At 38.8% G+C, this 23,414-nt stretch overlaps 1 protein-coding gene across 1 annotated transcript in view; it reads right to left on the bottom strand.

Moving 5' to 3' along the window:
* Positions 1-23,414, bottom strand: part of LOC107684229 (growth factor receptor-bound protein 10-like) — a gene marked incomplete at its 3' end in the record, with an annotated part of 108,975 nt that overhangs the window by 48,637 nt on the left and 36,924 nt on the right. The window contains exons 2-3 of the mRNA XM_016480443.1: positions 17,323-17,436; positions 6,983-7,079 (exon numbers count right to left, since the gene is read on the bottom strand). Coding sequence (XP_016335929.1) covers positions 6,983-7,079; positions 17,323-17,376 — 151 coding nt within the window. The remainder of the gene's footprint in view (positions 1-6,982; positions 7,080-17,322; positions 17,437-23,414) is intronic.

Genomic DNA, 23,414 nt, shown 5'->3' with positions numbered 1-23,414 from the left:
TTGTGTTCTGCCGAATGTTCAGCAGCTCATCCCTGGTAAAACTGATCGTGTTTGAGAAACAAAAAACAGGATTCAGGAAAAACTAACAAAAACAGTACAAACACTGGAGAGCCAAACACTGAGGCTGCCGTCTGCGGCGCCATCGCATAGCCTAGTCATATTAAAGCTTGATATCTTGAAATTAATAATTATATTCAGAATATCCTGAAGCCGTGAGTGATAAACATCCTGTTTGTTGATTGATAATAATCCACTCTACCTGTTAACAGTTCTGACCACATCATGTCCCAAAATTGTTTTTGTTTTTTTGAGGCATTTTTTGAGGCATTTTTGTTTTGTTGTTGTTGTTGTTTTGCACCTATTTATTTGCTGTCAAATCAGACATTACTCAAATTCTGTCTGTCTTTCATACAAGTTTGGAATTACTTGGGGATGAGTAAATAATGATTTACAGTGTGTGTGTGTGTGTGTGTGTGTGTGTGTGTGTGTGTGTGTGTGTGTGTGTGTGAATTATTCTTTTAACAGTATGGCCTGCTGTAAAGGAAACACTTACATTTAAAGAAACATTTTTTGTATGTCCAGCAGAGGGTGCTAAAACCAACAAGTGGGTAAAACTCAAAACAATTTACACAGGACAAATTCAATCTGTATTTGACTATTAGAGGAATAGATTAACCTGTGTTAGAATATCAAATTTAACACAATTCACTGACAGTAGTTCCCAATAACAAAGCTTTCACTTTATGTGAATACTTCACCCAAAAATTAAAAGTGTGTCATCATTTACTCACATTCAAGTATATGGTATCAAGTATCATAAAGTCATCTCAGGAGCCATCTGAGTAATCTGAGTTTGATTCATCAACATATGATTCAAACCACAATCAATTAATTGAAACCTATCAATCATTTCAACATTTATCCATGGGTGAATCAACGTCATGGATCAAGGTTGAATCACTGTTAAATATTCCTTCAAATTTACAAAGCAATTCAGGAAAGATACTGTATGTTTCAACATCTTAATTTTTGTAGGCCTACATATTGTTAAAATTTCCAAATGTATAAGTATTTTGTTGCCGTTTTTCAAACTCTGTTTCAACATTTTTTAATGTTGAAACAACTGAACTGACATTGTTTCAGTGTTAAAGGTTGGTAATAAGCACAAAAGAATGATTTCTCCATGAATCAGACATTGTTACTACTCTCACATACTCCCATGAATGTGACACGGGTAAGCCAGATTGAACCAGAAGACTTTGAATATAATGAGTCATATGTACTGACAGCCCCATCACTTACATTATATTAAAAAGAGCAGGATATTCTTCAAAAAAATAACTGTTTTGATCTAAGATGAGAGCAATTTGTCTTTTACGGATGAGCAAAAAGCAGACATAAGAAAGTTCAGAGTCCAGAGAAATCCTGAGAGACAGCAAATACATGAACCAATCCTTCAACCTTTAAAGTAAACAGTTCTAAACAGAAAATAGAGGGAGTGAATTCTAAAAGCATGCTGCGTTTACAGAAAATATGAAAATTTAAATCTGGTATATTTCTCAGGTAGATGGCCATCCCAGAGAGATAGACTCATCCCAAACATCTCTGAGAAATTAATGATTCATTAGAGCAGCTCCTCCAGCCCCGCCGGCTGCACTCGGCGCTCAGCATTCAGCAAGTGCGGAACGCAATGCAAACTGACTCAGCAGTCATGGGAACACTGCATCAAATGTACTGTTTTATTACTGTGTGGGAAATCAGCTGATTAAACTTATGCTAACCGTATTTGTGAAAGTAGAGACTGCGGCGCCAGAATCTGATTATAGTCAAGAGAGCTGTTTAAATTCCAGGCTGAGGTAAATTGAGTTCTGCCAACTTTTTCTCCACTTATACACTGCAGTGGTTGTAACACTGGAGCCGGTGCATGGCTGCTTGGGATCTGACTCATGAACCAGTCAATTCCAATGAAGGAGACTGACCGTGTTTCTAGATAATTGATTTTAATAAATTTTCCATAAAAACAACAAGCAAGATAGTCATAGGATATTTGCTAAATAATCATTTTGTTTTAAATGGATTGGGAAAATAAAGTGGTTGGAGTCAATCGGCTAAAAAACATTTTTAAAAAGAGAGTAAAAAATAATGGTCATAAGATAGATAAGCATAAACCAACCGACACAATTTGATGTTTACCCATTAAGGCATGTAAACACCTGAAACTGTGTTCTTTCGGCTTATTAATGAAAACGGTTCTCACACTAACGGTTCATCTAATTAGACCCACATTCTTGGATAAAATGACAAAGAAAGATGATTATTATCAAAGAAAAACACTGGATGCAATACATTCAGTGTTAGTGTAAAGAAAGACGCCAGTAGATGGAGCTACATTAAGAAAAAAGAGCATTTTTACATAAATAAATCAATAAATTAATTAATTTAAAGAACGGGACTAAAGTCCATTTATTTATTCATTTAGACCTGGAGCTACATTAAGAAAAAAGAGCATTTTTACATAAATAAATCAATTAATTCATTAATTTAAAGAACGGGACTAAAGTCCATTTATTTATTCATTTAGACCTGAAAAAAAAAAACATTGCCTTCATCTGATTTTCATCTGATATTCAAGCTTCAAAAAGTTGATAAAAACATTGTAAAAGTAATTACAAAAATGGTTTTATACAAATCTTCTGAAGAGACACTGATCAACATACATACAGAGAGTACATCAAATATAATAAACAGAAGCTCAACAGTGTTTGCATAATAACAAACCTCATTGGTTCTTGGGCATCAATCAAGCAGGTTTGAGCTGCTGTTATTTGATGTGCTCTATATATCTTTATTTGTATTCCAAAGATGAAAGTCTTATGGGTTTAGAATGACATTTGCATAAATTTTGACAAATTTTGTCATTTTTGGGTCAACTAACCCCTTTAAACATAGCTGGTTATGCCTTAAAAGCAGTACACATTTGAACACGTTAATACCAATGTCAATATGTCTTGACTGCTCACTTATGATTGGATCATCTGGGACGGGTATTTACAGGGCCTTTGATATTTGTCTAATTAAAAGATTTCCAACAATTAGTAAAGGGTGATGATTGAAACACACCCTGATATGTCAGTGATTTCCATATGGGTTCACTTTAGCAATGGTGTGCATGAGCTAATTTACCACAGTGTATCTGGTTCAGTGGTATAGTGACAAAATACAAAATACATTAAGCTAATCTACTTCTGAGGCTTTTTTTTTTTGAGGAAAAACAAAGTGGTTAAATTGGTTCAGTTATGCCAAAGACTGCTAAAGACAAATGCAAAAGTTTTAAAACATATTTTTTATAGCACCATGTTCACAACTGAGACCATTAGACCATCCAGCTGGTGACAATTAACATGCAAATTGTGAGTGAACAAAGAGACGGGCGTAATAAAAGGAGAAAGGAGGAGTCGCTTGGGCAGGAGCGTCCCGTAGAAGGCCCGTGGGGGGAGATATGTGCCTCAAAAAAACACACATGGATGTATACATGTGAAAGGAGGCAGTGGAGCTAGTCTTTTCACAGATATAGTCAGCACTCTAAAGAATTCCCAAGTTGGCCAAACAATACAGTGACTTCATATAAGCACCATACAGGAGGGGTGGACAAGAGGGAAGGAGGAAGATAAATAGGGTGGGGGATTCATATAGAGGAGTAGGAGAAGGATCAGAAATATGAACCTGAGTTTTGTTTTTGAAAGATAATGGAGATGCAGGGTGATCCTGATCCTCCAACATATACAGTACCATAAAGTGAATGGGGATGGGATCTGTCACATTCCAAAACAAGATAAAAAGAACATCATTAAAAGTGTCAAAAAGGATCAAAATTGTAGTTGATAGTTAGTCAATAGTGAGAATTGGTCCTTAAAATAAAGTGTGACCATTAAAGTTATAGTCCACAACAAAACTGCTAACAGCTCAACAAACTTGAAGCCGATGTAAAAGCCATGAAAGGAAACTTTTCGTCTCACTTGTCCTTCCCGCAAAATTCCTAATGAGATGACTATATTTTATCTGTGAAATTCTGCCATATGAATTGAAATGTGGCCACAACTTTAGAGTGTGCTCTTGCTTGGGATAGCTAAAGTAAAGGTACAGAGAAAACGGTTTACTGATGGTATTGCATCCACTGTATATGTGGGTTAAAGGGACAGTTCACCCGAAAAACTAAATTGCTTGTCTTCCGTTTTATCTGTGGAACATGAATGTGTTTTTGTGCATTTAATAGAAGTCAATGGTAACCAAAACTCTTCAGTTACCAACATTCTTAAAAATATCTTCGTTTTTATTCCACAGAAGAAAGGAAGCTATAAAGGTTTGAAACGACAGGGTAAGTAAATGACGTACATTTCATTTCTATATGCAGCTTTCGTGTCCTAAACGGCTTTCTTGCAATAAGCAGTTTTTTGGTGTGCATGTAAAGTAGTCAAAGAGAGAATGATGTGTAAAATGCCCCTGGCAGTCCGAGAGCAGAGTGTGAGTAGAGAGAGGGAAAATCTGGAAAAACAATAATGGGGATCAGGGCCTGTTCTTGGGAAACATCAATCTAATCAGAGTTTCATATACCTCACCTTCCATAATCTTATAAGCCCCATCCGCCCACCACACTAAAACCTCTCTTTCTTCTAAAGAATGCAATGCCCTGGATATTGCTGCCCAAGGGTCCATCAGAACCATGCGGTGTAGGAGACGAACTGACCTCAACAAAGGAAAGCCTTGAATAACGCTGCAGTGGTCCGATCCAGCCTTTCAGTTTAAAGGCCAGAACTAGAAAATATCTCTGATAAAAAAAGCTCATACAAAAAACTGCATGCCTGCTAGTCTTTCTTCTGCAGAACACAAAATCACATATACATAGAAATCATGCATTCTTACAAAAAACCTACACTGTAAAAAATGACCGTGAATTTAACGGTAAAAGACTGTAAAAATGCTACAGTAAAAACCTGTTAAATGGTAAACGGTAAATTCCCCTACTATATACGGTGAAAAACTGTATTGGATATTACATGTATTGGACATTAATTTTACGGTAGTATACCATTATTGTAAGTGAAAGAGACCTTATAATTTACAGTGAATAACCGTAAATTCACATTCCCAGAATTCCCTGCGTTACATTTCAAATTTGATGTTTTTTTTGTTGAAATAACTTTCTTCTTAGTTTGTTCTTATCAGTTTTGTATATTAGGGTTTTGTGTTACACCTAATGTTGTTAAATGAATTTTTATTGCATTATTTCAGTTTCATGTGTGTTACCATGATGGTGTTTAGTGTTTGTGTGAATGACACTGTGCACCTTCTATATATGTTAGCATATAAAAGCTGCTTGTGATGGGCTTTGGTTCATCATGTGACTTTCTCATCACCACCTGCATTTGGTGGTTATCAGTGTATTACAAAGGTACAAAACAGATTTCAGTACTTCAATAGGTTGGTATATTAACATTATATCAGTTAATGAAATTACGTTATTTAACTGTAAATTTAATTTAAAACCATAAAACCTAAAATGTTGCTACCGTATTTTTACGGTAAAATTCCGGCAACCACAGCTGCCGGTTTTTTACCGTAAATTTTATTGTAAACTTCATTGCCATTCAGTTTTGAATGCTCCTTTCATGAGAGAGGATCAATGACAGACCCCACACACTTCCAGAAAGCAAAACATTTACTTAGACCCGTCAAATGTAATCCATTTGAGCTAAAAGCCTACAATGTCACATTTCAACAAAGCACCTCAGTTTCAATAAACGTCATAAGCCAGTTAACTTCATAGCAAATAATAGAGTGTGGTCTTTAACTCTATTAAACGATTATAAGTATGTGAGAGGTTTTAAGCTGTAAAATCATAGCAGTAAACGTCACATGGGATTTCGACAAAGCAATGAATATTTCTGGCCTCAATCTGAGATTTGACGTACAAACACTTCTCATCTATTCTTAGCTGCATTCTGACATCCCAAAATAAGACCTTTGTTGTCACAGTTTGTGGTTTTCAATGGAGTATGAAAACTGCAGGGTCAAAGAACAGACATGGGAACAAACTCTTGCTATTTTTTCTAGTTTTTTATATATATATATATATATATACATTCATTCATTTAGTTGTGTGATAAGTGTTTATATAATGTTCTGAATAAACATTATTAAACAGTGTTAAAAATCCACAAATCAACAGAATATATGTGTATATATATATATATATATATATATGTGTGTGTGTGTGTGTGTGTGTGTGTGTGTGTGTGTGTGTGTGTGTGTTCGACAAACACCACTCAGTGAATGATGAAATACTAAGGGCCTTTAAATTATCAGAGCCAATAGTTTAGTGTAGTCACAGCTGTGAGGATTTTTTCGGCATATTCTGAGAAGTCCTAAATGAAACATTTCTGCTCCATTTACTTCAATGACAACATCAGATTTTCAGAAAGAAAAAAAAACTTCAGGCTCTACCTCCCATGCTGCGGCGATATTGTGCTTAAATCTCATGCTCCAAATATCATGCCTCTGTATTTTTGTATGGCACAATTAGGCTGGAGGCTTAATGAGTGGCACCCTGTGTCTTTACAAATCAAGCCTTTGAACTGCTGGAGTGTTTACAGCAGAAGAGGCCTGAATATAGATCCAAGTCTCCAACTATAAAAGGCATGTACGACAGACAGCCCCCACCCAAGTCCAAGTGTGTGAGACAGATGACCCCCACCTATAATCAAGTATGTACACACATACTCACACTTGTTAATTGTGTGAGTTATTAAACTAGAAGCAATTCTGTTACACATCTATTAAAAAAACGCTTTACCTCTGTTTTGGATATTAAGACCATACACCATAACCACACAAAAAAAAAATACTGTCATTACAACCACTGGAGCCAGGGTATCTTATTTTAAAAATTGTATGAAGTGTGCATGCAAATTATTAGTTCACTGACCTTGATGGCTGGGTGAATTCCGATTGGTTGACTGCTGAAAACCTGGTCCAATCATATCTGCCTGTCTGTGACTGGCAGCTCGGTCTACATTATCCTGCTGAGACAGAAGCCAATAAAGTGGTCATGCTAAAAGCATTTTTTGACATTAGTCACACCAGTCTCTCTCACACACAAAGACACACACTTTTTATTATCCATGAAGGAATATATCAGTTTAAGTCTGACAGAACAAGCCTGGAAAATAGGCGATCCCTCCAAAATGTTGTCTAGGAATTTCATCATACTGTAAATCAGTATTTTTTTCCCAGTAAAATATCTAAAAAGGTACATTTAGCAGTTATATACATACTTCTGTCAGGACCACTATCGTCAAAGATGATTGACAATTAGCATACAGTTTGGATTGGCGGTATGGTTCCGTTCTGGGCAAGAACTCCCTGAGTTCTGTCAGGATCACTATCATCAAAGGCTGTATGGTTCTGTTCTGGGCAAAAAACTCCCTGCCCATTCATGCAGCCTAGCATGGATAAGAGCAGGGAGATCTGTAAAACAGAACAGAACCAACATAAATGTATTGCAGATATCATTAAAGTTCAATAATGTTATGTACACATTTTAGAATTAGTCTGATTCAAAGGAGAATCAGAAGGCTGAATCCTGACTGACAGAGGAGGAGTTGGGGATGGAGGAGGGTAATTAGCTATTGAGCAATGCGAAAACTGCTGATACTACTGCGGGACCTTATATATGAATACTTAGATAGGTGTCGTATTCCCATAGGTTGATGGGGATCAGCTGAGAGTCAGCTGATGCGAGCTTGACTAACGTGACCTGCCAGAACTAACGCTACGCTAGATATATCTTAAATTGCATAGAATGTTCTTATCTTCTCATCTTGTTTTAAGCATTTTTATTTATTTATTTACAGAGCTTTATGTTTCAAAAAAGAACAAAAAAATATATAGTCTCTAAAAACAAGTTACATTATATAATACAATTTTAAATAAATTAATAACCATTTTACTAGAAAACAAGACCACGTCTGATGCGTGTTAAGGTACAATGCATGTTCACATGTATAAAAATGATCCCGTCCGTTTTCAGGAATGAAAGCAATTGCACAATCTGTGATGAAAGAGAAGAGAGGAAGCCCTCTCCTTGTCCTCAGAAGCCCCCCTGCCGTATCCGGGGAGGGTCACGGCCGTGTTTACAGGCTATGAGAAAAACAGCACCGTACAGACGCGGCCCTGCCATGTGATCAGCTGAAACTGTGCCATTGTATTCACGGAACAAGATCTAAAGCGACTGGCAGCTGGGAGCCACGTTCTCCATGTGTAAACTACAGGTGGCAACTCGATTCAAAAACTCATTTCTTTCCAAAACAGAGCCTCTCTGCTGTCTCACCAGAGGGGAACACTTTGAACTCTTGGATGCCGTACAAAAACAAAACGCTGGGTTTGAGCGCAGTAGGATCAAGGATTGTGGGATATATCTTTCAGCGCTGATTGGAGCTTTCACAGCACGAGCTGGGAACAGAATGTCCTGTGGCACTCTTGTATTTGGAGATGGTTCTCAGAGCGAGACCGTAAAACCGAGAATCTGGCTGTGATGTGGCTGCAGAGCGTCAGTAGTTTTATGGCTTCTGAACGTTACGTACAATGTTCCAGAACCAGAGCAAGATTGTTTGTTTTTTTATGTAAATGTGAAGATGCCGCACACATGCAGCCGTGCTGCTCATCACTTTGTTGAATAATACCAAATGCAAAAGAAACTGGTGTGTTCACCACTCTTTAGAATAATTTGATTATTTATTTATTTACTTTTTTTTTTTTTACAGTAATGTGTTATTGGTTTTATTCCCAGAAGACATCTAATGTAGTTGACTACTTTATGGGTACTGCTGCCAAGTGACATTGTTGGAAATTTACAGCTATTTTGCACAATTCTGACATATTATCTATCTATCATACTAGTTTTTCCTAAAAACTGTGACTTATTAGGTTTTTTTAATGTTGGCAGTGGCATTTTACCCAATGCTGTTGAAAGTGTCAACCACAAGAATAAAAATAATATAAATAAATAAATAACATTCACAACATGGAATTCAAAAGTTTAAAGAAGAATCTCCAGTTTATTTAGCAAAATAATTAATTTTATATTCCCATGTATACCACATCTCAAGTCTTTGTTCTTCAAATTTATTCTCCATAAGTATTCATGCACTTTTAAATTCCTGATGCTTCAACAGAATGTGTATGAAAATATTTATTTATTTATTTATTTTTATTATTTCTAGTTGGAATTCAGCACTGATTTATCAGATCGGCTTGGAGCCAACAGCCTATCTAGTCTGTTCTGTGCCAATTCTGTTTATACATATATTGCTGTGTAGGCCTATCAAATGGTCAGATGAAGTTTTGAACCAGAAAGGACTTCTAGTCTCTTCTTGTGGTCTCCTGCAGTCTGAATGTTAATCCTAAAGCAATGTGTCTGGACATTAGCATTAAAAGTCAGAAATTTTCTTAAGGGCAGAAAGACTCAAGTGTATGTGAGCATGTGTGGGGGTTCTAGCTAGCCGAGTGTGACTGATCCGTTCTAAGTTCAACCCATACTTTTACTGAGGGAAGCCACAGTGGTTCTGTCTGACTGAACTCAGCAGAAGGCCCAGACAGAGCTAAGACCTCTAATATCATGCTTTAAGTTTGTCTGGGACCATAATCTATAGGTTTGTGTTGCCTCTTTGCTGACTTTACAGAACTTTTTCAGAGATCTTGGGAAAGTTGATCAGTTTAAACAAGAAACGAAAATCTGAGTAATGTTAGATGTTATACAAATCATTTTATAACAAGGACCATTTTATAAAAGTAAATTATATGGATAGGGGTTATTTTTTATTTTAAAAAACATATGAAGGTCAAATAATGCTCTTACAAATTCTTTCATAATTTATTTATACATTTTATTGTTTGATTCATGTCCCAGACCCAGACCTCCAGTTTAAAATATGAACACTTTATTATTATTATTATTATTAACATATATATATGTGTGTGTGTGTGTGTGTGTGTGTGTGTATATATATATATATATATATATATATTTAATGAAAAGTATCAGTTTTTACACAAATTAATAATATTCTTTCATAATTTAGTTTTATTACATTTCAAAATACCATTTATTGATACATTTCATTGGTTGATTCTGGTCCCAGACTTGCAATTTAAAATAAGAACATCCATCATACATATAATAATTATAAAAATAATAATAATAATTATTATTATTGTTGTTGTTGTTGATGTCGTTGCGATTTGTATGATATCTACTAAAATATCTAAATATAAATAATTTACATATTTAATGAAAAAAAGTACAGTATATCAGTTTTTACTATTATAACTGTCCACCACAAGCAACAATTTGCTGAAAATAAAGTTTGGGTACTTGGTTATCAAGAAGAATTCTGTTTCAGTGAAGAACATTTTTATTTAAAATATAAGTGATGTGTGAAGAAGGAAGGAAGGAATGAATTGAATGAATGAATGAATTAATTAATTAAATTAAATAAATACATACATGCAGTACTAGATAAATATCACCTTTTGATATCAAAGCTATATATAGACAACAACAAAAAAGGAAAAAGAAAGAAACCCACATTTACACACATCTCGCAAGGAGTGTTTTAAGGGAACTGTTCAATGGTGCTGTGGTTAATTTATCCCCAAACACGCATGTGATGTAAAGTCATAACCCTCCACGTGCTGTTGTACATAGATCAAGTTTCTGCTGACAGGTGGATGCAATATATATCCATGAGGTGTTTATTAAGGTTCATAAATCTCCTACTATACAAACCAGACTTGATTTAACCTACTTGTGTTGTGTGTATACTCTAACTCACAGGGTTCCTAACAAAATGTAGTCAATAAACATGGCTACGTCAAGCATTTTGTGTGCTGACTTGGTTATCCTTGAGATCAGCTGTACTAATATAATGCTTAAGGTACAAAAGGTGACATTGCAGTCCTGCTTATCCTCAGATGGTCAGGCTACTGTGAATTCCTCTGGCAGGACGGATTACATTGTGAAAACAGAGCCACATTCATAAAGTACTTTTCCTTTCACTCACAGCAACTGTAAATTGGTCTGTTAGGTGTATAGATTGTGGCATAAATATTGAATAAATATTGAAAAGGAACAGGCATGTTAGAGTCATACAGATGAACACTATTTATTTTATTTTTTTATTTTATTTTAATGTTTGTGAAGCAAAGCTCTTATGCCCATTTAGCCTGCATCTATTTAATAATAAAAAACACTAATATTGTACAACATTACTTCAATTTAAACAGTTTTCTATTTTAATACATTTTAAATGTAATTTATGGAATTGCATAACTTCATTCATGTCACATGATCCTTAAGGAATCTCACTGATTTAATGCTTAGAAAAGGGTTTCCTTATTATCAATGATGAAAAGAGATGCTTTTTTTCTTTTGGTGGAAACTGTGCAATATTATTTTTTTATGATTCTCTGGTGAATAAAGACCAATTATCTCTATTAACTAACTATTAACTACAACTTTTGGCTCACTAAACCTCTAATTTGCTGCTTATTAATAGTTAGTAAGGTAGTTAGTTTATGTATGGGGTAGGATTAAGGGATCTAAAATGCAGAATAAGGCATTGATATGTGCTTTATAAGTGCTAATAAATAGCCAAAATGCTAGTAATATGCATGCTAAGTTAATACTGAGAGTTGGTCCCTAAACTAAAATGTTAACATACAAATTTTACTATGGGGATTTTATATATGTTATAAAATGGCATCTTCATTTATTCAGAGACTGTACGTACTGAATGTGAAAATTACATATGGACTTACATGTAACATACTGTATATGACAATATCAGTCTTGATATAAGGTAATATATTTCATGTATCACATTTCTGTATGGGATGAGCCAGACACACTAGATCCTCAAAGAACTTCAACTATAATTCAGAGAATGCGTCTGGAAGTGTCTGGATGTAAACAACATAAAATTTGATACAGATACAGAACCTTGATACAGAATCCTCAAGTTCTTTGAAATACCAAGAAAAGGAAAATTGACTTCCAGGAACAAGGAACCATATGTTGTCTTGATTCACTCTGAAAACAGCTATAAAATTCGAGGCGCAAAATGTACAGCTATGAAAATACCAATGCGCTCCAACAACAGGCATTTTAATGGCTAAAGCAGTATGAGAAAAAAGCCAATATGGCTGGTAAGCTAATGACAAACCCACATTTCTGGAGCAGTTCATCTTCAACTGGCATATGTAATGTTCCTCTGACCAAAAAACATCCTCTTAAACTAAGCTAAGAAAACACAAACATACGCCAAACTTGAGTTCTCACTTGAAATTCAAAAGATGAATTGCCTCCCAATTTACAGTTTGCTGGTATTCTAAATATCAATTCAATTTACCAGCCTACGTGCTTTATTAGGTTATTATATCAAGGCCTCTTTAATTATGGACGCGCAGGAAAAGTGAGTAAATTAGCGTAACGCTGCTTAGCTATAAATTTTTATTCAATTCAAGTCCACACTTAATGAAGATCTGAAAGTAGGGGCTTACACTCTCAGAGCAATTCAAACATTAGCTCATCATCTTAATTGAGAGCACAAAGGCGAGAGGCACAGCTCAATAAAAGCCAGTTCAGCAGTTCCTTTAAAACAGTAGTTAGGGAGCTCTCCTCGAAGTGCTGTGGCAGGCCTCCAGTCCCCCTGCATTAACCAAACCTGGAGCCCGGCCCAGAATCCCACTTGCTTAACAGACTTACACAGGCACAGACAGATGCTGCGGGTAGATTCATTTTATTTACCACTATCTAAAAGCCTCTACCATTCCTCCTCCTCCTCCTTCAAAATGCATTGAAAATGCTTAGAGGTGTAGTCTGTCGGATCCTCTTTAGCATATAAGTTTCTTCAGCTATGGGTACTTCAGACCAAATGGGCTTTCGTAAACTCTCTTAAAATACTCTTTTCAAACTCTAGATTATTTAACAATGTCCACGTATGGACATACATGCATCATAGTGTCACACTTTGCCTACTGTGTTGGAGCGAGGAGACGTGGAGACGTGGGAGAATTTACGAAGAACAGTCTTTATTGAACCACAAAGACTCACAGTAAGGAACACACACGTAGCATGGGGATTGACGTAGGACACAGGAAAACACAGGGCTTAAGTACCAGGAACTCAACGAGGGGTAACAGATGAGACACACCTGAATCAAATTAGCACAATCAGAACACGGGAGAAACTGGGTCATGGGGAGCACATGGGGAACAAAACACAACACAGGAACACAAGGACAGTCCATGGGCGTGACATTACCTCCCCCTCCCGGAAGGCGCGTTCACGCGCCTCATAACATCCAACGGGGAGGGGGGGTGGGCGCTCTGGAGGCCGCTAGGGACAGGCTTACACGGGACGGAAGGCCTCCAGGGCGGTACCCGTTCCGAGACCCATGGCGGATCGGGCAGTTCAAGGGGCCATGGCGGAGCGGGCAAACTAGGGAGCCATGGTGGAGTGGGCAGCTCGGGGAGCCATGGCAGAGCAGGCAGTTCAGGGGGCCATGGCGGAGCAGGCAGACTAGGGAGCCATGGCGGACCAGGCAGTCCAGGGGGCCATGGTGGAGCAGTCAGACTAGGGAGCCATGGCGGAGCAGGCAGTCCAGGGGTCCATGATGAAATAGCCTCTGTGGCCTTGGCCTCGGCCCGGCCCCTACAGCCAGAGCCATATAGCCCCCCCCCCCCAAAAAAAATTCCTTGGGGAAAATCTTGGGTTCCCTAGCTGGAACCGGCTCTGGGCTTGACTCTGCATCTGAGGCCCTCCGTGGGAACAGTGGCTCTCCCTGGGCTTGACTCGGGAACTGTGGCCCTCCCTGGGCCAGACGTGGGAACAGCGGCCCTCTCTGGGCCGGACTTGGGAACAGGAGCCATCTTTGGGCTTAACTTGGGAATAGAGTCTCTCTCTAGGCTGGACGTGGGAACAGGAGCCCTCCCTGGGTAGGACGCGGGAACAGGAGCCCCCTCTGGGCTGGACGTGGGAACAGGAGCCCTCTCTGAGCTAAACCTGGGAACAGGAGCCCTCTCTGGGCTTAACTTGGGAACAGGAGCCCTCTCTGGGCTGGACGTGGGAACAGGAGCCCTCTTTGGTCTGGACTGGGGAACAGGAGCCCTCTCTGGGCTGGGCGTAGGTGCAGCAGCCCTCTCTGGGCTTAACTTGGGAACTGGAGCCCACACTGGAGCAGACTCAGGGGCTGGAGCCAACACTGGAGCGGGCTCAGGGTCTGGAGCCGACACTGGAGCGGGCTCAGGGGCAGAAGTCGACACTGTAGCGGGCTCAAGGGCTGGAGGCGACACTGGAGCGGGCTCAGGGGCTGAAGCCGACACTGGAGCGGACTCAGGGGCTGGAGCCGACAGTCTTTTCCTCCTTATATTCCTCCTTTGGTTTGAGGTTAGGGAGACAGCTGCTGTCAGCTGAGGGCTTGGGAGTGAATTGGCCGGCAATGGAGCGGCCGGCGGACGTGACAATGGAGCGGACGGCGGGCTTGAGAGTGCAGCGGCCGGCGGGCTTGACTGCGGAGCATTTCTGGATCGGGGCCGAACGCTCTCCAGATACCGGAGGATTCCTTCCCTCCAGCATAGTCCCGTGGTGTCTGGGAGGTCGACGGGGCGATGGTAGTTGGCCCCGATCCAGAACAAAGAATTCAGTGTGGCGCCGTTCAATGCGTCAAGACGGCGAGCCCACAGAATTCCCTGGCATACTCCACAAAAGGAAGGTCCTTACGGGCTAGCGAATCTCGCAGGGGTTTCCATAATAATGAAAAAAAAACACTTTCAAAAACGGAAACAAAAACGGGGGGAAGGGGTGCCGCTTACTGTTATAGGGTCCAGTGTTCTGTCACACTCTGACTACTGTGTTGAAGCGAGGAGATGCGGAGACGTGGGATAATTTATGAAGAACAGTCTTTATTGAACCACAAAGACTCACAGGAAGGAACACACACGTAGCACGGGGATTGATGTATAACACTGGATGCAGGACACAGGAAAACACAGGGGTTAAGTACCAGGAACTCAACGAGGGGTAACAGACGAGACACACCTGAATCATATTTGCACAATCAGAACACGGGAGAAACTGGGTCACGGGGAGCACATGGGGAACAAAACACTACACAGGAACAAAAGGACAGTCCATGGGCGTGACACATAGGCAAATTGTGTCATTTTTGTTTTATTTTCCCTACTGACCCATCATGAACAAATTTCTCAAAACACTTCAGTTGTGGTAATAAGTATGCAGGTGTGAATTACATTTTAAATATTTTTGCAATATTTATGTATTCTAAATTTATTAGAATATAATTTATATTGACTATAAATATAATAAAATGAACAAATTACAAATTATGAATTAGTCAAATTAGTGATATTCACATTAATTTTCCTGTTTACTTCACACATCACGTCTCATATTTCATCATAAGCATGATCTTCACTGACACTGACTGAACAATTACACTAACAAAACAACTTTTTAGACGCAAAATTGTTGATTGTGGTGGATATTACTTTACAAATGGGGCAGTCAAAGTCATGCCTCTTTTTATATTAAGTATTGACTGGTCCATGTCTGAGACAAGGATAAAAAAGTCTGCAAATGCAAGGCAAAAATAAATGGAATTCTGTCAGGATCACTATCATCAAAGGCTGTATGGTTCTGTTCTGGGCAAAAAACTCCCTGCCCATTCATGCAGCCTAGCATGGATAAGAGCAGGGAGATCTGTAAAACAGAACAGAACCAACATAAATGTAGCAGATATCATTAATGTTCTTAATGATAATTTAATGTAACAACATAATTCAAGATAAAGGAATCTGATTCAACGAAGAATATCAGAAGGCCAAGTCCTGACTGTGGACGAAAGGAGGAGCTGGGGATGGAGAAGGGTAATTTGCTGATGAGCAATGCGATAAGCTGCTGAATAATACTGAATGGACCTTATATAGGGAAGCCGTGATCGGTTTGGTATTCCTGTACAGTAGGTAGACGCAGATCAGCTGATGCAAGCTCGACTGACGTGACCTGCTAAAACTAATGCTACACTTGATTTGTTAAAAAAAAAAGGTAAAAAAGTTTTTAAAATGATAAAAAAAACTAATTTCACATCAGAGCGTCTGGGTATTTTGCATTAAGAATTCCTCTAGGGACAATAGTGGATGGCCCAAAGGAAGACATGCCTAATAATCAAGCTGTACCAATACCAGATCTCCACGGGGAGATATGCCTGACTGATATTTCCCAGCTGGGTTTGAACTGCTTAACGTGGATGTAAACAATGCCAATCAAGGAGAGACCTTTAAAACCGGCCAGTTACTCCAAAGAATAAGGCTAGAATTTAATGCTCTTACGTCAGGTTTCACCATGTGAATCCAATGCATCCAGCCCAAAGGAATGCACACTGATGCAATGGCCATTCACTGTAACCCCATCTTCATTCAGGCTTAGACTCTAAATCTACTGCTCATGTCAGGTACTGTACATTCAAAATACACAGAAGCCCTCAACTTTACCTCTCACATACTCTCCTAAACCATACAAAAACTTCAAAACGAAAGTAGGTGAACTATCAGTTTTTACAGTACACAATAAAATAATAATAATAATAATAAACCATCAGAAAGAAAGAAGACAGAAGGCACTAAATATATATAAATTAAATGAATAAATAAACATTTATCAATTGTGTCTTAAATATTATGAAGAAATGGATTCATAAAATGTTGCGACAATATTCATAATAGCACAGCCTCTCATAACTTGGTTAGGGATACATTTAAATGCATGCTTGGAAATATTCCAGATCAAAAAAGGGCAGTTTTAAACAAAATGCCCAAAACATTCCACTGTCATTAACGTTTGCCATTTCTTCACAATGCTCTGCTTTAGTAAATAATACTACTACTTATATTATTATACCCCAAACAAATTTGCTTGGCATGTAGGGTTGACTCTGAAGTAGTTTTGAAATAATGCAATTACTAATTCCTTTAAAAAGTAAATACTAAATAAAATACTAAAGGAAAACTGACTGGTACTGCAAAAAAACATTTTTAGTATGGCTGTGTGTAATCTGGCTGGCTTTTCCAGTTTGTGTTTTAAGGCAAGAACATAATGTATAGTGGTTTTGGAACAAAAATATCTTACAAAGACAATAACAATGTAGAGGCTGGGTAAACAGTGTAATGGGAAAAGAACAAAACAAATACTTGGTAATTTGGATGGTGTAGAAAATAATCTGGACATCCGGACACAGCCATCATACACGCTTTGTAATGTCTCTCTCGGATATCACATCCACCTCAGATAGATGAGGAAAGAGTCTGAAATTAAACCAAAACAAAAATGTTACATCAAATGTTTCTTCAAGGTAAAAAAAAGGCAATCTCTTTCTTAGTTGAGTCTAAGTGGCTACTACCAATATAGCACAGAGCACTTCTTAACCCAAATAGTTCCACAGGGTCAGTAAACAACATAAGAATAAGAGGAGGGAAATACAGAATCCGAGCTGACCAACAGCTACGCAGAGATGGTGTATGAAACTCTCTCTAGATTGTCTTAAAACTCAAGACACTTGGAAAGCAGCTTTATTTGCAATGTGAGGAGAGAAGGAAGATGTTATACAAACAGATCATATGGAGCTCCAAATAGTGAACATTTCCACTGAGACCAAAATTATATATTTTCACTCATATAATGGTACCTTATTTTCAGAGGGTAAGATTATGTAGTCTAGCAAGGTTAAACATACGCATTTATTTTCCTGCTTCACCATTTTGAAACTAATAGGAAGGCAAAACTAGAGTTCACAGAAAACTATCAGAATCCATCTGGATTTAAAGAGCTCAAATATTTCAAGCAGCAGGTGACAACTCTTTTAATAAACAGAACATCATCACCCATTGGTGTGGACTCTAATTTATTATTCAGAAGATAAAATTTTAATGAAATTAATCGAGTAATGCTTACCAGGGAATCACTGCGGTTGCTAGTGTTCTGGAAGGTTGCTTACAGTAAAACAGCAGCACAGTGTTCTCACACAACAAACTAGCAAATGACAACTGTTTACAGTATGAAGCTGAATACAGCAGTTAAATATTATGTGCTTTAACTACCATGTACAAAATAATTGACAAGCTTGACTGTGGTTGTGTTTTTTTTTCTTTCTAGTTTGACAGCGGTTCCTTCTTTAGTTTCAGAACCCTCATTGATGTTTTATTACCTTTTTTAAGCTGTCATTAATTAGTAATTGAAAGCTCAGGGGGGGTGTGGACTATTTCTAGTCCTCTTAAATCTACACTATTAAAGGGGTGGTTCACTGGGTTTTTTCTAGGCTTGATTGTGTGTATGGGGTGCAGTCTAACATGTGTTAATGCTTCGTTTAAAAAAAACGCATTCGTTTTCACATAATTTACCTTTATTCCACACAACTCTGTCCCTTCTCTTAGAAGACAGAATCGCGATTCATATATGAACAGATTTTTACGTGCACCTCTAGTTTTCTCTTCCTCTTCTCTAAAGCAGCGCAGCATGGCCTCGCCCCCTTTGCTGACTTTTCGAGAGGGCGGGGTTTATCTGGGTTTGTGATGTCACGAACCCGACTTGTTACTTGTTGTAGTCCCTACCAGCCGTTTTTGTAGGCATTAAACTGCCAGAATTTTAAAAGACTCCGTTTGCATTGAACATTGATATCTCCGTTTGCATTGAACTTTCAGCTTCGTAACTTTGCAGATATTGTTTATGCTCAAACAGCAACATTACACACTAACTAACATTAAAAAAGTGAAATCGCAATGAACCACCCCTTTAAACGTTTGGGCCTTTGGTGCAGAGTTCAATCCTGCTCCTGGAGGGCCATCGTCCAGCAGATTTTATTTCCAACCAGCTCCTCCTCGCCTGACTGGAAGTTTCTAGTGGCATTAGTAGCTGGTTAAGGTGTGTTTAATTAGGGTTGGAGCTAAACTCTATGCACAGTGGTCCTTTAGGAACAAGTTTGGACACTCCTTCTTTAGTGGTTGAAACTTATAACTACAAGTTACTTGAGGCGGAACATTGTTTTAGTAATCATGTGAGTTCTTCTTTAGCTACTCTGTTCTGCGCAAATGAATCTGTTAGCCCGAGGCACTCCAAAATTATGAAATAAATCAATAAATATATAATGAAAGAAAGATGGATATCTGAAAATGTGTCTTGGTAAGTATGGCTAGTAGGCTATTCATAGGCAAATAGATTTAAATAATAACTAGTTTAAGGATAGGCTTTGTTACCAACATAAACATTGTATTGTAAACCTAGTCAACGCACAGCAAATGTGATGCTTTGCAAACTAAACATATTTCTGAAATGCCAAGAGGTGTTGATTAGAATTTTTTATGGGCACTGTCACTTTTTTGCTTGCAAAGCCATTTTGGTTTAAGGTTCATTTGTGGCTTCAAGCTACTATCACACCATCAACTGCATATAGAAGTAGCCAGACTTTCTTTCCTTTATTTACAGATATGACATAAACGCACAGAAAAATTATGCAAATATGCAGTTTCCCACTGAATCTATCCAAAACACTCTAAAATATAGATCATTATTAAAGGCTTATCATAGTGATTCAAGGTAAGGCAAAAATATGTTTTAAAGGGGTCATCCAAGAAGGAGAAGAGGAGTCAGTGCCGTTCGCCTGGAGGCCGGAGCCTGCTGCCGTCTGCCATGACTGGGGAGGAGCAGGGAACAGGGGAGGAGCTGCCGGCTGCCCTCGACCGGAGGAGCCATCGCCGTCCGCCAGGAGGCGGAGGAGCATCGGGCCGTCCACCAAAGATGTCCAGTACCATCGCATGGCTTCATAGGCAAATAGATTTAAATAATAACTAGTTTAAGGATAGGCTTTGTTACCAACATAAACATTGTATTGTAAACCTAGTCAACGCACAGCAAATGTGATGCTTTGCAAACTAAACATATTTCTGAAATGCCAAGAGGTGTTGATTAGAATTTTTTATGGGCACTGTCACTTTTTTGCTTGCAAAGCCATTTTGGTTTAAGGTTCATTTGTGGCTTCAAGCTACTATCACACCATCAACTGCATATAGAAGTAGCCAGACTTTCTTTCCTTTATTTACAGATATGACATAAACGCACAGAAAAATTATGCAAATATGCAGTTTCCCACTGAATCTATCCAAAACACTCTAAAATATAGATCATTATTAAAGGCTTATCATAGTGATTCAAGGTAAGGCAAAAATATGTTTTAAAGGGGTCATCCAAGAAGGAGAAGAGGAGTCAGTGCCGTTCGCCTGGAGGCCGGAGCCTGCTGCCGTCTGCCATGACTGGGGAGGAGCAGGGAACAGGGGAGGAGCTGCCGGCTGCCCTCGACCGGAGGAGCCATCGCCGTCCGCCAGGAGGCGGAGGAGCGGTGGGCCGTCCACCAATGATGTCCAGTACCATCGCATGGCACCGCGAGTGAGAGCCTCTCAGCTGGTTGAGGACCAAGCAGCAGTGTGTCTGGGAACCGGGCCGAGAATAATTTTTTTTCTCCTCTCTCGTCTCTGTCTCTCCTCATCTTTCCGTCTCCTTTTCTCTCGCCTTGTCTGTCCTTACCCCCAGGTGCTGCAGCTGCCGTGATGGGGCCCCCGGGGGGGAGTAGAGCGCAGTCTTGTGGGTACCCCCCGGCCTACGAGGGGGGTATGTGACGAGTGGGACGGGGCCGAGAGCCATGGGAGCGGAGCGAGGCCGGTGGAGTAAATGATAATGAGTTACACCTGCGCCACTCACCAGTCTCGAGTCCCACGGAGGAGCTCCGGAAGGATAAAAGGAGGAGTGGCGACAGTGCAAGACGAGAGAGGACCAGGCCTGGATTTTAGGTTGTTGTGTTTGTGAGCAGCAGTCATCCGTGAGTGGCTGTTGTGCTATTTTCACTATTTTTCGTCACGCTAGTTTTGTGTTTATTTTATTATTAAAGTTGTGTTTAAATGTTTGCCGGTTCCCACCTCCTTCTTCCCAATCTACAAACGTTTGTTACACACCCTTTTTACCCTGTCAAAATCAGCTCTGTTTTCAGCAAGCTGTTTTAGTCCATGTTGCTTTAAATGCTAATGAGCTCTGCTCACTCCACCCCTCTCTTCCATGGGATGACGAGCAGACTGTAAACTTCAACCGCAAAACTTGCTAACTAGCACATATTAGGAAAGGCGATCTGCAAAGATTCATAAAAAACCCATATACTCACTTCTTCTGTAGATGAAGCCAGATCACGAATGATTTGTGCAAACATAAACGCATTTAGGCAGATCGGGGATCAGTGCATTCCCTTCAAAAACGAAAGTAACGTTAATCTTCTGCGTCTTCATGGGATGTCTTCAACATCTGCTATGTTCATTATGACATCCAACAACAAAACGCATCAATCGCTTAATCGGAGACATTCTTGTCTTCCCCTGCACCCGAGTCAACACAATGGAGGACAGCTCACAGCTCACTCAGGGCGGGTCTAAGGTAAGACGGCCTTGTCAATCAACTATCATGGGAGCGGCCTGTGCAGAACTACGTAATTCTGACAGGAATCTCAGAACAGCCTGATTTGAGAAAGGGGATTTTTAAAAAACCACTAGGTGGATTTTTATAATTATAGGGTGGATGTGTACACACACTTCCAACACACATTTATGTTCAAACAACATGTAAAGTGAGTTTTGCATCCGATGACCCCTTTTAAAGACAAATTTATGATGTACTCGCTCATTGCGGCAAGGGGGGCGTAGGAACACGAAGTCTGCAGCGGGAGAACGGGTGCGGAGAAAAGCGGTGATAAGGAGGTCAAGTGAATGATAACTAACACCTGTCTCTGATTTCTTCATTTAACTTTGTTACACTCATTATTTAAAGTTTTCTCATTTTGAACAAAAAAAGTTTGATAGTATAGCTTTAAGGGTCCCATTGGCTTGGGCTGATTTTAGAGGCCCTATTCTTGGCCCCTGCAATTACATAATGGAGTCAGGTCTGCACGTTTCACAGTGTGCAATCCTGCAACAAAAGAGTGGGCAGCGCCAGGGGATGATGTCATCACTGTTAATCATGTGATTGACCTCCGGACCACGTAGGTCTGACAGCTCCTCTTTTGGTATCTAATTTCATTCAATGTGCCTGACTCAGAATCAGTATTCAGAAGCCTGCTGAGCACTGAATCGCACTCCTCAATCTCTCAATGCCTGATTCAATCAGCCATGGAGCTACAAATGAGAACTGGGGGAGTCAGCAACACCTCAGAAGGCATCTGTCTCTAAGGGAAAAGTGAGGGCCCCACTTTTTTTTAAGGTTCGGAAAAAAGAGACAAGAGTTGAGGAACATTGGTAAAATCTGTCTGCAACTAATTTTTGATTTCCATACAAAAACTGAAAAAGTATAAACTATTAACAAAAAAATTAACAAAAATCTGAAATTACAAATGAAAGAATATTGAACCTAAGTTTTGGGAATTTGCTTGGTCATTGTTATGAGCAAAAGTCATATATTTGGATACCTTAAAGTGTTAGCTAAGCTCACCCAAAAAGTAAAAAAACAAAATCTCACCCTCAAGTCATGCCAAAAACAATAAAACTCTCATTCATGTTCTAAACAGAATGATTTTTTAACTAAGCCTGTTAAAAAAACAATACTATTCCATTGAATGTCCACTCAACTAAAACTTTGATGCTTCAAAGTGTTCATAAAGACATTGTAAAATATTCCATATCAATAAAGTGATTTAATCCAAGTATTCTAAAGGGACACGACTGATTTATATGATGAATAGATTTCATTTAGGCTTTTGTTTGCAAAGAAATATTCATCAATATCAACAGAACACACTGTTCATGTAATCTGTTCATCATACGATATAAAGCAGTTGTTTCATTCATTGTATCCCCATATGAACACAATTCCCAACTCGGTTCAATTAAACTAGCCACTGAAATCACACAGTAAGAGAAGCCAAGAAGTTGGTCACAAATTCAAGTGTGACAGGGCAAACAGCCTCAACATTCATTCATCATGAAGGATGGAAAAAAAAAAAGACTACTGTGTTATCTTTTGTATTTTTACCATGGGGGTTGGTGGAATTAAGCTGCTTTGTTTGTTGGTGTTTTCAAAGAATCCTGTTTAAAATGTCAAAGGTCAAAGCTCTTAAGCTGTGTTAACCTTGTAGACAATATAACAGCAACCAAACGGAATATATCAAGTTGTATGGACTACATTAATTATATTTTATGGTGCTTCAATGCTTGTGGCAAAAATTCAGCAAAATAGTATTACGTAACTTCTTGAACTTTTT

This window comes from Sinocyclocheilus anshuiensis, unplaced genomic scaffold (genome assembly GCF_001515605.1).
Source record: "Sinocyclocheilus anshuiensis isolate Anshui unplaced genomic scaffold, SAMN03320099.WGS_v1.1 scaffold113, whole genome shotgun sequence".
NCBI classification, from domain to species: Eukaryota; Metazoa; Chordata; class Actinopteri; order Cypriniformes; family Cyprinidae; genus Sinocyclocheilus; species Sinocyclocheilus anshuiensis.
This window is presented reverse-complemented; position numbering and strand designations above follow the sequence as displayed.